Source organism: Phaethon aethereus (assembly GCF_964289735.1).
Source record: "Phaethon aethereus genome assembly, chromosome: 26".
In the NCBI taxonomy this organism is placed as follows: domain Eukaryota; kingdom Metazoa; phylum Chordata; class Aves; order Phaethontiformes; family Phaethontidae; genus Phaethon; species Phaethon aethereus.
Window position 1 is genome coordinate 3756206 of NC_138602.1, and position 15924 is coordinate 3772129.

The 15924-nt window shown below is 39.9% G+C and overlaps 3 protein-coding genes across 4 annotated transcripts; 2 read left to right on the plus strand and 1 right to left on the minus strand.

Annotated features, from left to right (window-relative positions):
- Positions 1-1191: 1191 nt before the first annotated feature.
- On the minus strand, positions 1192-5530 carry CIB3 (calcium and integrin binding family member 3; the record flags this gene model as incomplete). 2 transcript variants are annotated; one of them, XM_082011018.1, is made up of 6 exons in its annotated part: positions 1192-1213; positions 1701-1896; positions 2790-2937; positions 3297-3408; positions 5133-5167; positions 5480-5530. In XM_082011018.1, the coding sequence occupies 6 exons, from the start codon at positions 5528-5530 to the stop codon at positions 1192-1194; spliced, it is 564 nt and encodes a 187-aa protein (XP_081867144.1). The 2 variants fall into 2 exon arrangements, with proteins under 2 accessions (XP_081867144.1, XP_081867145.1); XM_082011019.1 differs by lacking the exons at positions 3297-3408; positions 5133-5167.
- A 1000-nt stretch (positions 5531-6530) lies between these two features.
- On the plus strand, positions 6531-7427 carry FAM32A (family with sequence similarity 32 member A). The gene is made up of 4 exons (XM_082011054.1): positions 6531-6725; positions 6807-6945; positions 7085-7138; positions 7312-7427. The coding sequence occupies exons 1-4, from the start codon at positions 6649-6651 to the stop codon at positions 7378-7380; spliced, it is 339 nt and encodes a 112-aa protein (XP_081867180.1). The 5' UTR covers positions 6531-6648; the 3' UTR covers positions 7381-7427.
- A 1016-nt stretch (positions 7428-8443) lies between these two features.
- On the plus strand, positions 8444-14984 carry AP1M1 (adaptor related protein complex 1 subunit mu 1; the record flags this gene model as incomplete). Its single annotated transcript, XM_082011080.1, has 12 exons — positions 8444-8485; positions 9139-9295; positions 9676-9743; positions 10312-10442; positions 10588-10735; positions 11309-11435; positions 11812-11954; positions 12779-12850; positions 13138-13296; positions 13961-14086; positions 14282-14357; positions 14962-14984. 12 exons carry the CDS (start codon positions 8444-8446, stop codon positions 14982-14984), a joined length of 1272 nt encoding a protein of 423 aa, XP_081867206.1.
- Positions 14985-15924: the final 940 nt, after the last annotated feature.

The following is a 15924-nucleotide window of genomic DNA, read 5'->3' on the forward strand; positions in this document are numbered from 1 at the left end:
AGGAGTTGGAATAGAATGATGACTAACTTCTGTCTTCATTTATAGATTAAATAAAGATCTGTTCAATTGAACATCAATGGTAACGTGCGGTCTGATTATTTCAGGCTGCCTTATTCTTTGACCGATCTCTTTCACTGATCATTGGAGTTTTTGTTTCTGTAGTTAATACAAGTTTAGTGGGCTGGTCTCTAGCCTTTCTGCAGGAATCATATGCTCCAAGTTGAGCATGAGTTGGGACTTACAACTTTGTTTTGAAGGGAACTTAATGCATCCCACTATTTTTAAAAATAACTGTAAATTGTGTTTTTAGAATTACCACTTTTGGCTGCCACCCTTCCCACATTACAACTGCTTTCTTAAACACTTCTCATTGATTTTCATGTTTGTATTAAAAACAAAACTGTTGTTTATTACAGTATGTATGTTTTTACTCTGTTGTACAGGACCCTGAGCACTGCATAAATAAACTTCTTATGAAAAGAGAATTTTACAAACTTAGTTTGTCAGTCCTGTTCATCATTCGTGCATATAGATTCTCGTGTGGAAAATAGGGTGTTTCTGAAAATGGAAAAGAGGGACAGGAACCCAGGGTAGGCTCTCTTATCTTTTAAAATATGTTGACTTTTCGTGTTAAATTCTGAAAGGGAAAGCTCTTCTCTATATTCTGCTGAAACCTGTAATGGGTTTCTGTGACACCATTTCTGTACTCTGGGAGAGTACTCTAGCAAATTGATTCACTGGATCATTTGTTAAGACTGTTAAAGCTGATCAGAGGAGTTGCTTACACAATTTTGATTAACCCTAATGTTTTTGAAACTTTTCAAGGGCTTTTTACTGGATAAGGCATTTTCTTAGGAATTTTTTAGAAGCTATAATTTTATACAAGTTCCTTTACTACCTGGTGGTATCTGAACTTTAAAAAAAGTATTTCCCATCTCACTGTCTAGGCCAGATTTGCTGTAGCTGGGAGGGGAAAAAGACAGGGAAAAATTACAGGGAAATCTTGATGAAGAGCTTAATTAATTGTTCCTTTTAAAGAGGTAAACAAGAGACAGAGTTCTCTGACTGGTTCAGTTACCAGAAATTGTCCTCTTTGCCCTTCTCATTTTGCTCTCTCATGGACGGTCATCTCAGATGAAGTAACGGTTTTTGAAGATTCAGAAGCACTTCTATCTACGTGTTTCACTGGATTCAGATTCGAATATGAAATGTGCTGTTAGAAAAAGGAAGTAATGATCGTTTATGTATCACTCTATTCAAAGGGATTCACTACAATTAATCCTAGTACTACAAATGGGAAACTATTTTGCGAAGCACTTGAATAGGTACGTTAAATGCAAGATTTGAGTGCTGCTCTGTGTAAGACATGCATCAAAAACCACATCAAGACTATGTTACACATCGAGTGACCTAATATCATATACTCATCAATGGAGCCTAAGTGCTGATACTAACTTTGTAAGTTACTAGGACTTTTTGTCATGTAAAAAGTACACTGGAGGTTCAAACAGCAAGGCAAGAAGCCTCCGCACTTTTTCAAGCATCTGTTTTTCCCAGTCTTTGCGGTGGGTGCCTCTACTAGAAACTGTCAGGTAAGAGTGATGATCTGTAATGGCTGAGGAGACACGAAACACACTTCAAAGACTTCTGACAAAAAAACTGAGAGTAATTTTGCACTAGAAATTAAAAGCAAATAGTACCTGAGGAAATCTGGAGCTCGGACTATCATATGCTGAAAGTCTTCCAAAGACAGCTTGCCATCGTTGTCCACATCAGCTTCGTAAATCACCTTTTCGCACACAAGGCTGACTTCTTCTGGGGTAAGTTCATTTCGGGTTAATTTGTTAACAGTTTTCTCTAGATCTGATTTGCATATGTAATCATCATTGTTAAAATCTGTCAAAGGAAACAAAATGAATTCAAAGTGACAAAAGTCAGCATTTTACATGGTTGACTGCCAAGACCTAATAGGAAGGGTTTGGTTCCCAGGCCATAATATATTTATATAAGCAGACCATTCAAATCAGAAATTAAGTCTTGCAGTTATCTGTATTTGCTTGTATAAAAATCCTGGAATGATTTCTGCTTATCATACATAAGAGTAACAATTGTAAATAGTTTAATAGCTAAACATAGTCCAGCCATAATTAAATAATTCTAGCAAATCAGTACTACTGAACGAGATGCAAGAAATAGTATGACATTAAAGGAAGAGAAAGGGCTGTTCATTTTTGGTGAGAGTTCACTTTTTTAACATCTTTGCTGAATCATGTGCAGTTTAAATCGCAAAAAATTACTTTGATATATTGTTGGGCTTTAGCTGATCATAAAGAAAGTAACTGAAAATAGCACATTAAAAAAAAAAAAAATCTTTGTCCTTGGAGAAAAATGCTTCCCATAAATACTTCCCTGCCTCCCACCTCCCCCTACCAAAACCACCCTACAGATTTATGGGCAGCCAAATCCAGTGTGCTGCACTTTTCTAAGCAGCCCCTAAGATAGAAGTATTTCTTAAATGTTTATCAGCTCTCTAAAACTGCAGACAATTTCAGGTGGTAAATTTAGTAGTAAATACCAATTCCAAATAAGTAAGAGAAGAGTAGAGACAAAAGGATAAAGACCAGAAGTTGCTAGGAGAGAGAATAGGCATTCAAATGTAATGAAAAGAAAGGCTGTATTAAAAACATACCTAACTAGAAATCATTATGGTGGCAAAATGAATATTTTGCATCCCTACATGAAGCTGCAGGATTTCCCCAAAGTTTACTTTTTATGCATGTCTCACTCACCATAAATTTTAAAAGCATAATAAGCTTTCAAGTCTCTGGGAGCCATTTCACTCAGCACTGAAAACATGTCCAAAAAATCATCTAAAGTCATATTGCCCTCTCCATCCTCTGAGAAAACCTCTGCTATGCGCTGGCGGAATGGATTGTCCTGGAAAATGGAACACAGGAGCAAGGGAAGGTCATCTTTAGTAGCATTTATTTCTGTGCAGATAGGACACAATTGGAGCGAGACTTTTTTTGTTGTAACCCGTTTTTGGCAAATACCCCCCTTTCTGCTATTATGTTCTTGTCTAATATTGTATCAGAGGTAGACACAGCTGCAGCCTTCTTTAACCGTTGTGCAATTTCAGGGAATCACTAGAAGCTTCCAGAAAGACTTTTGACTTCAATAGCCAAAATTTATTCGTATTTCAACCTTCCAGCAATTAGTACTGGATGAATTATTTAAAAAGGGTAGATTAAACTGAAATGTGTCACTCGATTCTAGTTGTGTTCCTTGCTCTGTACCTTCAGCTCTGGCATGCTGCCAATGAGTTCATAGGGAAGTGTCACATCTGGTTTATCTGTGTAGTCGAGTGGAACTAGCTGTGGGGCTAGGTCTCGGTATCGGTAAAACAGTCTGAAACAGAAAAAAAGGCTTGCTTAGGGAACAAGTTATTTAGACCACTGAGAACAATGTCTTTGCCTTTTCCGTATCATTCTTCACACTTTGCATCCTTTACCAGGTGGATGATATCAGTCGTAACATTTAGCATGTTCTGTAGCTGTTGGTGGAAGAGACAGTGTTAAAAAGAACAACATAGTGTAACTGGTGAAAAATACAAAGCCTTCACGCTTACAGAACAAGTAGGTGAAAATGCTGACACAGGTCAGCAGCCAAACCGCTAGATACCGTGCATCTGAAAACAGATTTTTACAAAGTTTCAGATCTACTTCTACATTACCAGCAATTATGTTCAGGCATGTAGTGTAGTTATGATTTATGTGGTTATGATAACAAGGCACAAGACTTTCATCCTGAAGGTCCACCTAATCAGTTTCCAAGCATACAAAAACTTGTGGCAAGGCAAAAGGGATCTGTTTTCCAAGTCCACAATAGATGTGATCAAAAATAATGGGCTTCAACCGGAGCATGAAAGATTCAGGTTAAATGTCAGAATAAAATCCTGAATGCCTACAGTCGTGGGCAGGAAGAAAGAACTGGGACCAACTCTACCAGGGTTTTACCCACCCCATGTATCTTCCTGTTTTTCCACAGAACTCTGGTTTGAGAGACAGAAAATATGCATAACAATTTGAATGTATTCACCACTTTTTCAGCACGTTATTTGTTTCAGTTCTTGTGCTAGAGTAAGGATCCCATTTCCAGCTGTTACCAACAAAACAATAGGACAGAATTTCAAAAAGGAGCCTTATCAATAATAAATGTCTTATTCATCACACAGTTATGGTTCTGGCCTCCATTTACTACATGGAAAAACAGACAGATTTAGATTTCAGTTATTACAGAACCATTCATGTTTTATCCTGTGTAGAGTTCATACACACAGATATCAAGGTTCTAAAGAGGGACACGGTCTGTACAAAATTGTCACTTGTGCTCTGCCTTTCAGAGAAATCGGCAAAAAAATGTGTGATGCCATCTTGAGAGACGCCGAAACTGAACACTTCCCTTTCTGTTAATATGCCCAACAGATAGGAAAGGCAAATGCAACTTCAGTATTAGGTACGTTACTATCTGAGTATTTTTTACAAGAGAACGAGCTGAGGTTTTCAGTGAAGGCTCTCAGGCCCCCATGAACAGAACACTGAACTTGTCTTTACCAGATCCCTTGGCCAGAGATTAAATGGAGTGTTCGATGGTGCACGTGAAGGCTTTGGGAAAAATGCAGCTTAGAGTATCAGTATAATTATTTACATGAAGACATGGAAAAAGGTGAACAAAAATTGACACAATCATCAAGGTTTTCATAAAACAGGCAAAGTATCCCAAAGAATTACAGTATACTTTGAAGCAATTGTCATAAAACAAGGTGAGGGGAACATGGATGCCACTGGCAGAGTATGCACTAGAATATAACTTAATATAATATACTTAATATAATTTCTTTCTGATAGAGAGACTGGTACCTTAATACACAATTTAGAATTCTGGCTCAGTTTAGGATAGATAACATAGGGTTTGTACATAAAAAAAGCAACAAAAATGCTCAGATTGTCCAAAGGTATCACTTTACATTTGTATAAATCCACCTTAAAATTATTTTTAAAATACCTCACCCTGTAACCCGTCTTTACAGCAATCACTGTCCTTTGCCCACAAAATGCATGTACAAGACTCACCTTAGAATTTCTTTCCTTGTAAAGAATGTGCAGTCCTATGAAATAAGAAAAGATATAACGTGTAATGACAGTTTTTAGTATGCATTGGCCCAAACTTTTCCCGTACAGTGACTTAAATGAAGTTATATTGTAATATATGTGGCCAAGCATTAAAGCTCTTTCTTTTTGGCATATAATTTAGGAGTATTTTATAACCCTTCTTCTTCATGTAAGACTCAAACTATGTTACTAAAACCTTTGCTGTAATTTAGTACTCCTACTTAATAATTTTTAAAAGAGATTGTTTTAAAAAAACCTTCACCATTATTCTATGTTCTCTCCAAACAGTCATTTAGTTTGTTTTGTACCTGATATGCATCCAGTTGCGCTGGAGTGAAAACAGTTTGCTTGTTGCCCATTTCTAGCTCTGAATGCTGATTTCTGTCCCATCATTCTTTCCTCAAAGGCACCTTTATACGAGGTCTGGATAGTCAGTTATTAAAAGCTGCAACAATGAGGTTCAGGTATAGCAGAGGATCAAGTAACCAGCTTCCCTATTCCACAGGCTGCAAAGTATCATAATAGGAGCATTTCATCAAATCTTTAGTCTGGCTACTTGAGGCTCTTAAACAGCATCACTCACCTGTCTCCTGCATGCACCACAAAGACTCATGTTACAGTATTTAACCAAACAACTAATAGCTGCTTGTTTGTGTCTTTGAAGCAGAAGGTAGACTTCATGGATCATACTTTTTCGTTCTTTCAGATATGGTAAATGAACTGAAAAGTGTTAATAACGTCTGTCTTCTTTCACAATTAACACCAAATGCTAGAAATTAGTGGCAGTGGTAGTAACCCCTTGTCCTTTCCTTCTCACTAATGCTAATGTAGTTTGTACTGGAGGTAGTACCTAATAAAGTCCTCTCATTTCCTTTATTCTGCATTATCTGCTAATACACATTACCACTAATTAACGATTATTAGCATGACACAATACATACATGGCCCTTAGATTGAAAATACATGTGAATATATAGCTCATACATGTGAACAGAATTGTGATGTTACAGGCTGTATGAAATACGACAAACAAGGGGAGGAGGAGGAACTGACTGCACAAGTAGGGCATGTGACAGGCTGCCTTATTTATTGATCACAGGCAGGCTGCAAAATTTTCATCTCTTGGTCATTCCTACCGCCAGGCTGGGTGGGCCTCTCTGTCCAGTGGAAAATCTGTTCCCCTCAGCAAAGGAACGCCGGCCTCACTCATGGGCGCCCCTTCGAATAAGCAAAAACTATTCAGAATTGTTCTGTTCGGAATGGAACGAGGTGTGTGGGGAGAGCTGGGGCTGTTTGTTGGGGTTTTTTCTGGCGCAGCCCCGGGTCTCCGGACTTTCCTCTCGGGGCGGCTTCGGCTTGTAGCGGTTTTCCCTCAGAGAGGGAAGAGCACACACCGTTGCCACGGCAACGGGCGCCGCGCGCTGCCGGACCCGCGCTGCCGCCAGGGGGCGCCGCAGTGCGTCGCGGCGGAAGCGCGATGGCGGACTACGAGGCGGTGCAGCGCGGGCCGCTGCGGCTGAAGGGCAGCGGCGCGGCCTTGGGGGCCGGCAAGCGGTGAGGCGGGGGAACCGGGCACGGGGGGAACACAGCGGGGTGGGCAGCCGGGGCCGGGCGCTGACCGGCATCTACCCGCAGGAAGAAAAAGAAGGCGAAGGACAAGGCCCAGATCCTGGAGCAGATCGTGAGCAGCAAGAAGCAGGAGGAGGAGAAGAAGCGCGGCCTGGACAAGCGGACCCCGGCGCAGGTGGCCTACGAGAAGATGCAGGAGAAGCGGGTAGGGCTGCCCTGCCTGGGCCAGACCCCATCTGGGGTTTTGGGGAGTGGATTTTAAAACCCCAGTCGACCCCTCAGATGCAGCCCCTGAGGGGCTATGAGTGCTGGAAGTAACTGGCCTCCCTTGTCTCTTCCTCCAGCAAATGGAGAGGATCCTGAAAAAAGCGTCGAAAACCCATAAGCAGAGGGTGGAGGTAAGCTAAATTATCCCGATTTACTCAGGCCAGCCTGTATTTAGCTTGTTGGGCTGGCGGAATTGTTTCACCTTTGTGAAACACAGAAGCAAGGGGGCAGGAGGTGTTGTGGTTCGATGGTGGTGATGTCAGCACCAAATATTAAACGTTTTCTTTCCCTTTCTCTTCCCTAGGACTTCAACAGGCACTTGGATACTCTGACTGAGCATTACGACATTCCTAAAGTCAGCTGGACTAAGTGAATGGACTGCTTTTCAAGGCTGTTGATCAGGAGCTGTTTTTTGTTTGTATTGAATAGGGTTGCCATGTAAATCTGTGTATTCTCCACATTGAATGTTTAATATATCTTTGGAACATTTATGACTTTGTATTGTCTTATTTCATTGTTTTGTTTTTTAAAACCAAATATTCAACGAAGTCTCTTCTTGGCTAATGACCTCTGATTTATATTGATGCAGAAGGCTATTTTGTTTTAGCGCTTAAAGCAGGATTAAGGCCAAAATCAATTGCTGGAAAATGTTCCTTTATTTGTTTGATACTAACAGTTGTTTTTGGAAGTGAAGAGCCTTTGACGGTCTGCCACAGCATAAGCTTCTCTTCTAAGTTACAGGAATTGCCTGATTTCTGTCTAGAGTGCTTTCATAGGTGAGGGGGTCTGCTGTAACTTATAACTTCGATGTAACTTTTTATTAAAATGCTGCTTTCATCCTTTCTTTGGTGCTGACTTGCCTGCAAAATCAGGGGCAGTGCACTGATGAAACAGTTGTTTGTGCGTGGAATTTTTGACGTGCCTTGCCTGCCTTTATAATTCTTATTCCCTGGAGAGATGACATCTACCTTGATGTTTAAAATCCTGACGTGTCTCGTAAACCCGAATATTGTTCTTAAACCCAAATATTCTTCTTAACCTCGACTGTCATCCCCCTGCTGCTGCTGGTTGGGTGCTGGGTGCTCAGCAGTTTCCCAGGGCTCCAACCTCAGCATGCCCAACCCTCCCCTGTGGGCTGCAGCCCCTCGTCCCGGCGCCATTAGTGCCCAGCCCCGCTCCCGGGGCTGCTTCAGCGTTGTGGGACCGTTTCCCAGCGGGGAAAAAGATCCCCAGGACTATTTTGCGTACGACTCGTTGAGTTAAGGTGCTCTTCCGCTGCCGCGGCGGAGCCCTTGCGCGTATCCCTCCCCGCAGCAACCGGGTCTCGTCCCGTCTCGGTTCGTCACTTCCTGCCGGAAGTGCTGTGCGGGAAGCGGAAGTCGGTGCGTCTGCGATCGGGCAGCACGGCGGCCCGGGCGGGAGGCGGTGGCGGGGCGATGTCGGCCAGCGCTGTCTACGTGCTGGACCTGAAGGGGAAGGTGAGGCTCAGGCTGCTGCGGGGGCCCCTGCGGGGCCGAAGCGGAGGGACTTCCCTCGCCGCGGGCTGCTGAGGGGGCCGGGCACACTCCGGTCCCTGAGGGGGCCCCGTGATGGTGGGGCTCCCCCGGCCTCACTGGGGTCAGCGGGAGCCGCTTTCACCTTCCCGGCACCTCCTTGCTGCCAGCCCCAGTTTTACGTGGCACCGCGGGCCCGAGCTGTGATAGGGGAGTCGTGGCCTGTATCTCTTCGCAGCTACAGATGCTGAGGGAGGTGGCTGCTGGTAGCAGGCATGCCAGCAGGGCTCTCGGGCATCCCACCTGGAGCAATTAATCTCTGCTGTAATTGGAGGTAGTTTGTCTCAGAGGAGTTGCAGAGTTTTCCGATCTTGATGTGTGCAGCACTATGTGAAGAATAACTCCGGAAAATATTAATACACGACTTTGCAATGAAAAATTAGGATTTACATTCTAATCAGGAAAATACTTTGATGTTGTGATTTGCGTTTGTAGAGTGCATAGAGGCTAGAGTGAAGCTTGGTGACTTTTTTAAAGTTACTTAAAGAGGTCTTCCAAATATCTTGTGCCTTGGTCCTGCATGGTGATACCATCTCAAAAAGAGAAAAAATATAAGGATTTTATTCCTTTCTTTATAGGTTCTCATCTGTCGGAATTACCGTGGAGATGTGGACATGTCCGAGGTGGAACATTTTATGCCAATCCTTATGGAAAAGGAAGAAGAGGGGACGCTTTCTCCTATTCTAGCACACGGAGGAGTTCGGTTTATGTGGATTAAACATAACAACTTATATCGTATCCTTTATACTGCACATAGCTCGCATACGCTGATATGCCAAGTGCTGCTATGTTATTTTCATTGTGTCTAAACACAAAGCTAGAGAGTGAGTGAAGTGACATAAGGAGGCTCTATTAAATAAAGTCTTTTATGCTTTACGTAGTGTAATGTGCATCAGCAGAATAGGGTGAAGAAAAGTATTTATATTAATCTTACCCTAACAAATTATTTCCTCAGTGTTTATCTCCATATCTCATTAGACCAGAGGTACTGTTAATTCATTAACTCTTAGGGTTTTTGGCCATCTCTAATTGCCTAAAGGCTTTTAAAAATGCACTTAGTAAACGTTTTTTTGAACGGTGATGGTGAATGCATGTTCCTGAACATCCTTTATCAGTTGTTGCAACTTCTAAGAAAAATGCTTGCGTATCACTGGTGTTTTCATTTTTATACAAAGTAGTTCAGGTGAGTAAGAAATTTCAAAAGTAACCTGTCTTTTTGGGTTCAATCTAAATCTGATCTCAATAGAAGTGCATAGAGCTTTCACATTTTTAAAGAACTCTCTGTAATAGCATTTTTACTTTATATTTGATTATTTTGTAGAACTGTATTCCTAACCACTAATAATGGAATTGATATTTTGTAGCTGAGTAGGCAAAGGATGTGACACAGTGCTGTAAGTAGTTACGCAAGACCGGAGAACACTGAGGAGAATTGTGAACTTGATGCATGAGTAGTGGCGTATCACATAGATTTTATGTTTGGTTCATCTGTACCTGGCATGAAAAATATTTTTCCTAGAATAAATATTTTTCATAATGCTCAGAGTTGTTTTTGGGATTCTGTAGCGCTCTTTTTTCAGTTGAGTTTCTTGAGGTTAATCTTCTGAACAGAATGCTGTTTGTGAATTATGAGGTTTGGTTTGGGGCTTTTTAAAAATTACCATTTTACATGCAAGAATACATTCTGAATGTGCTGTAGTTCCTCAGTTAACGTCCTCATTCTTCCCCTCCCTTCTGTTATTTTGTTTCAGGTTTTTTCTGAATATTTCAAGGAGTTGGAAGAAGAGAGCATTAGGGATAATTTTGTTATTATTTATGAGTTGTTAGATGAGCTTATGGATTTTGGTTATCCACAAACCACTGATAGTAAAATTTTACAAGAGTAAGTATCATTCTGCATCACTTAAAGTGACAAACTCCTTGGAAAGTTTTGAGCATTCTTCTGTATGCAAACAAATGTTTTGGCTTGGGCTAGTGATCAAAAAAATTAATTTTCATATTTTCATGCCAATTATGTGGCTGTAAAGGTACATCACTCAGGAAGGTCACAAACTTGAAACCGGAGCTCCACGTCCTCCTGCCACTGTTACGAATGCTGTTTCATGGAGATCAGAAGGGATAAAATACAGGAAAAATGAAGTGTTCCTGGATGTTATAGAGTCTGTTAACCTTTTGGTGGGTACCTTTAGCTTTTAATGAGCATTGTAATAGGAAGTGTTGAAAAGGGCTTATTGTCTGAAAACCTGCTAGGGTACAATAAAAAGTCAGGCTGACTGTGGCTAGTGTACAGTGATGCTCAAAACAATGTCAGTCATTAAGACTGAGTACCCTTAAGGGCATCCAGTAGACAAATACTGCTTTCCTTGGATGTATTGCTAATTTCTGATACATTCTTCACTGAAAAGGTTATCAAGCACTGGAACAGCCTGCCCAGGGAAGCGTTTAAGTCACCATCCCTGGAGGTATTTAAAAGATGTGGCACATAGGGACATGGTTTAGTGGTGGACTTGGCAACGTTAGGTTTACAGTTGGACTTGATGATCTTAAAGATCTTTTCCAACCTAAATTATTCTGTGATTTCTTTCCTCCTCTGTCTGTGCCCATCATCTCCCTGACCTAGTTCTGTTCTACTGGATTAATTTCTCAGCAGAAAGAAAACTTGGAACACAGCAATGGGGTGGAAGTATTGTTTGATGTCATGACATATCCCATCAGAACAATCTTACATTTCTTGTCATTTTTGTTTAGGTCAGTGCCAATGGAAACGTATTACGGAGTGAAATAGTTGGATCCATTAAAATGCGAGTCTTTCTCTCGGGAATGCCAGAGCTGCGACTTGGTTTAAACGACAAAGTTCTCTTTGATAATACAGGCCGTGAGTATGTCGGTGATATCTTGGTAATCATGAAAGATGTTATCTGAAGTCTTAAGTTTTGGGAAGCTTGAGGTTCAGCTGAAAGGATTTGTTCTGTGACAGAAATACTCCCTTTATCAGTGTAGAAAACCACATTAGGTCTTGTTTGACAGTATCAAGCAAAAATGGAAGACCGTTGTAATATGTGGTAACCATCTAGGCTTCCTCGTGTCTTTTTCATGGGGACTTCTGTAGTCCTAAAAACCTATAGCAAGCTAAAGAAGGTATTGGCTAAAAGGGAGGAATGTCAGCAGACAACTGCTTTGCTGTGTAACTGGTTGGGATGAGACTTTGGACATAATTTGTGTAGCACCTTGAAATGTGTATTTTCTGCCAGGTGGCAAAAGTAAATCAGTAGAACTGGAAGATGTAAAGTTTCACCAGTGTGTTCGTCTCTCTCGCTTTGAAAACGACAGGACCATTTCTTTCATTCCGCCTGATGGAGAGTTTGAACTCATGTCATATCGTCTTAATACCCATGTAAGTCTGGATGTTTGCATTTTTTTTTTTATATGATAATGTTTTAGATTGTAGGCAAAATTGCTAATGGCTTTCCCTTAATTCTTTTTCTTAAAGTATGGGCAGCATAGTAGTTCTTAAGTCAACCATTAATAGCAAAGCTTTGTGCTTTCTCTTTTTTGGAGGAAGTAAGAATGAGTTTAGAAATAACTTGTCAGTAAGTTTCTATCTTTTCAACTGCTATTGAAACTGGTTCTGAAATAACTGTTCCTGCGATGATTTTTTTTTTTTTTAAGCTAACTACATGATGAAATGACAATGTAGCAATTCATTCTGCTTGACAACAGCAGTATTTATGTAATTTAATTTTATTAGAGTATGCTAACCACAGTTATAAGGATACCTTTCCTTTCAGAAAAGGAAAAATTCTATTTAGAGAAGGTCTATAGTATGCAACTGTGACAGGAGACAACAAATTAAAAGTTTAGTATTATTTTTTTATTTTAAGGACAGTGGTTTGAATTAGTGTTATTTTTAGGGCTTGTCATAGTTTAGTCCCTGCTATGTTAAATTATCACACATTTTGCAATGCAGGTGTTAGGAATTAGTCTGAGGCATACCTTTTCAAGCCTATAATTCTTGTAACACTTGGATGTTGGTGTATCAGTGCTTGCTCATTTGTATTGATTTATTAAACAAAAACACAACTTGTTTGTCATTTTGAACACCACAGACTTTCAGGTTTCTGTGGGGTTCACATGGTGAGTGTAGCTTTAGCGGAAGTAACATTTTCATGACTGTGTCAAAGTAAAACCTACAGCTGTAACTGTTTTTTTCCTCCTTAGGTAAAACCACTGATCTGGATTGAGTCTGTGATTGAAAAACATTCCCACAGCCGCATTGAGTACATGATCAAGGTCAGAAGTTCTGAAATAATTATGGCTAATTTTAGCCATCTCTTTTGATTTTGTTCAAAGCTTGACCAGCAGTATGTGCACTTTTGTACAATTATTTAGTATTTCTGTGGGACTTGAATCTTTTTGAAAACTTCCATTTGTAAGTTATGATCTCTGTGTTACACTTCTGTTTCTCGGTATGTAGACTGGGGTGGAGGGGAATTGTGTGTCTCGCTGCTCTCTGAACTCACTTGCATAATGGAAATACTGAGAGGCCTGCTTTTCTGATTTTTTTTTTTCTTCATTAGGCAAAAAGTCAATTTAAGCGTAGATCAACTGCCAACAATGTGGAGATTCACATTCCAGTTCCAAATGATGCGGACTCGCCAAAGTTTAAAACCACTGTTGGAAGTGTCAAATGGGTTCCAGAGAACAGTGAAATTGTCTGGTCCATTAAATCTTTTCCAGTAAGTGTTATTTTTAGTCTTATCGCCTAATAGTGCAATAATTACTTAATGTTAATATTTTATGACTGTTCAGACTCTCCCTAAAGCGAATTCTAATAGTATCAGACAAGTAGTGCTGGCCTCTTCCTCTTTTCCCTTGGATGAAGGCTTGGAACTTGCTAATAGATGTTTGAGATACTGTTGTTGATACTTCTTTGGTTTTAACTGGGGTAATTTTTCAGAACTAAGTTAGAGAGCAGATTTTTGAACGGTGCTTGTGGATGGTGTAATCCCTTGGCCTAGATTTAGCAGCAGCTGTTTCAGTTTGTCGGACTGTGCTTCTTGGGTGGTTCCATGAGCATGAGCTCTTTCAAATGCCAGTGGTGTGGTAGTACAGCTGTCTGACCATTTAATCAGAATGGTCAGTGGCACCAGAAAACTTAATTTTTCTTTTTTTTCCTCTTGTACAGTACAAAGCTGGTGTTAATTTGATCTGCATCTTAAAAAAAAAAAAAAAGAAAGAAGTATTTGTTTTTAAAATAAAAACAAGTGTTCACTTTTAAGCCCCAGAGTAGAGCAGAAATGATTAGTGGAGTTCAGCAGTTTGACATTAAGAAAATTACTTGTATTGTTGCCAGTATTTTATTTTTTTATTTCGAGAAAAAAATCTGTCTCTTTTGGGTAGGGTGGAAAAGAATACCTGATGAGAGCTCACTTTGGACTTCCAAGTGTTGAAGCTGAAGATAAGGAAGGAAAACCTCCCATTAGTGTAAAGTTTGAGATTCCATATTTCACCACTTCAGGAATCCAGGTTAGTAATTGAAAACAGGAATCCTGGCAAGTTAACATGCTAGGCTCTTAACACGTCTTTCTTATCTTCTTGGTGATTCCTGTTCAATGTTATTCATAGACCATATTTTTGACAAAAAAAAAATTTGTTCTTTTTTGGTGAACACTGTTTGACTGACAGGGAAGACTTTATTTCTTAATGTATCCTTCTTTCCAGGTTCGCTACTTGAAGATAATTGAGAAGAGTGGCTACCAGGCTCTCCCATGGGTTCGTTACATTACCCAGAATGGAGGTAATTAGAAGCAATAGACTTCAGACCAATCTCCCAACTTGCCTGTTTTGTTTCGCCATCATACACCTACAAATTGAAACACACAAAACCAGTTTGCTCATATTCTTCAATATTAAACTGTACGGTTCTGAAACATGTTAGGTTAAGCTATGCTGCTTTTTCCAGTCACCTTTTTTGGTGTCCTAAGTCAAGGCCCAGTGGGATAGTTCAGTAATGCTGTTCAAGGATTTTATAACTAAGCTGGGATTCGGTGAGATATTTGGAATGTAAATGTAAAAAGAAATTGCTCATACATATCATTCTGCCAGCTTTAAGATGTATAAGACACTGTCTACTAAAAGTTACTAGATCATTTGCAAGTAAACGCAGCGGGGCTTTTTTGGGTTTTGCTTTTTGTTGTTTTTGCTAATTAACTATTTTCCTGGCTTGGAAGCATGAATGCAATTACCTTAATTGCTTTTAGAACCCACTTTCATGGCTATTCTACACAAAGATCTGTTTGGGTTTTTTTGTATTGCTTCATCCCAATTTGCTCCTTTGCTTTACTACCTTTAGCGAGACAATTTACTACAACTGGGTTTTTGGGTTTTTTTCCCCTTTACAGACTACCAGCTTCGAACACAGTAAAACACCTCGCAAGCACCACAGACGACAAAACTTCAGGCCTAGAAATTGTTTGCAGAAGCTTCTGTGGTACTGAGAGCTGTGAATGTTCTTGCCAAGGGTCTTGTTTCTGCAATCTTGGATTGGCAGGAGAAAGATTGGAAAATTACTGTTTTGAATAATGTGTTTGAGCATTTGAACCATTAGTATTGATTGTGTGAATATTTATTTCATTAGAACATGCTGATCTTGCTGCTAATTACATTAGGAGTAGCAGTTACCTTGAGGAGCCAGGAATACAGAATGAACCTTGAGAATGTCTTGTCAATGCCTTGTCCGTCACATTCGCAAAGTTTCTAGTATTCGTATTTTAGGATCTCTACAGACAATGGCAGCATAATATGCTACAAATTAGGGAGACAATTGTGCAATTAAATGACTGCTGAACACTTAGTTGTATTTAGCCCAAGGTATTTATTTTTTTCTGGGCATATGAGTGCCTTAACTCATTCAAAGCTCTGTTAACTTATAAAGATTTACAGAATATGAGTTAAAACTATCTGAAATCCAAAAATACTATTTGCTCTTTAATTGTTTTCAAACCATGTAAAATGTGACAGAACCACTTCAAGTGAAGGGTTTGGAAACAAAAATCTGGGTTTGTTAAAGACTAAGTTAACTGAGAACAAGAGATCACAGAAGTAAATGTCTATGGGAACATCTCTGTGGAAGCATGATGATTGCTAGTTCAAGTTAGTCAAAGTGCAGACTGAAGAGTTTCAACCCTGTGATACCCCCAGGGCATGAAAACCCCATGCCAACTGACTAGTGTTTGCCTTTTTTAAATTTTTATTCATAAAAACAAGTTCAAAACTGTAATAGATAGGCATAAGACCTTAGATTAATTATTTAAAAAAAAGAAGGAATTTTGAAGGTGATGAAATTTGGTAGGAAGATTGTTTTT

Excerpts from the sequence above, each read along its gene's own strand:
- FAM32A (XM_082011054.1), top strand. The coding sequence starts at position 6,649 with ATGGCGGACTACGAGGCGGTGCAGCGCGGGCCGCTGCGGCTGAAGGGC. Across the intron at positions 6,726-6,806 it reads GCCTTGGGGGCCGGCAAGCG|GAAGAAAAAGAAGGCGAAGG; the intron begins GTGAGGCGGGGG and ends ATCTACCCGCAG. Across the intron at positions 7,139-7,311 it reads CCCATAAGCAGAGGGTGGAG|GACTTCAACAGGCACTTGGA; the intron begins GTAAGCTAAATT and ends TCTCTTCCCTAG.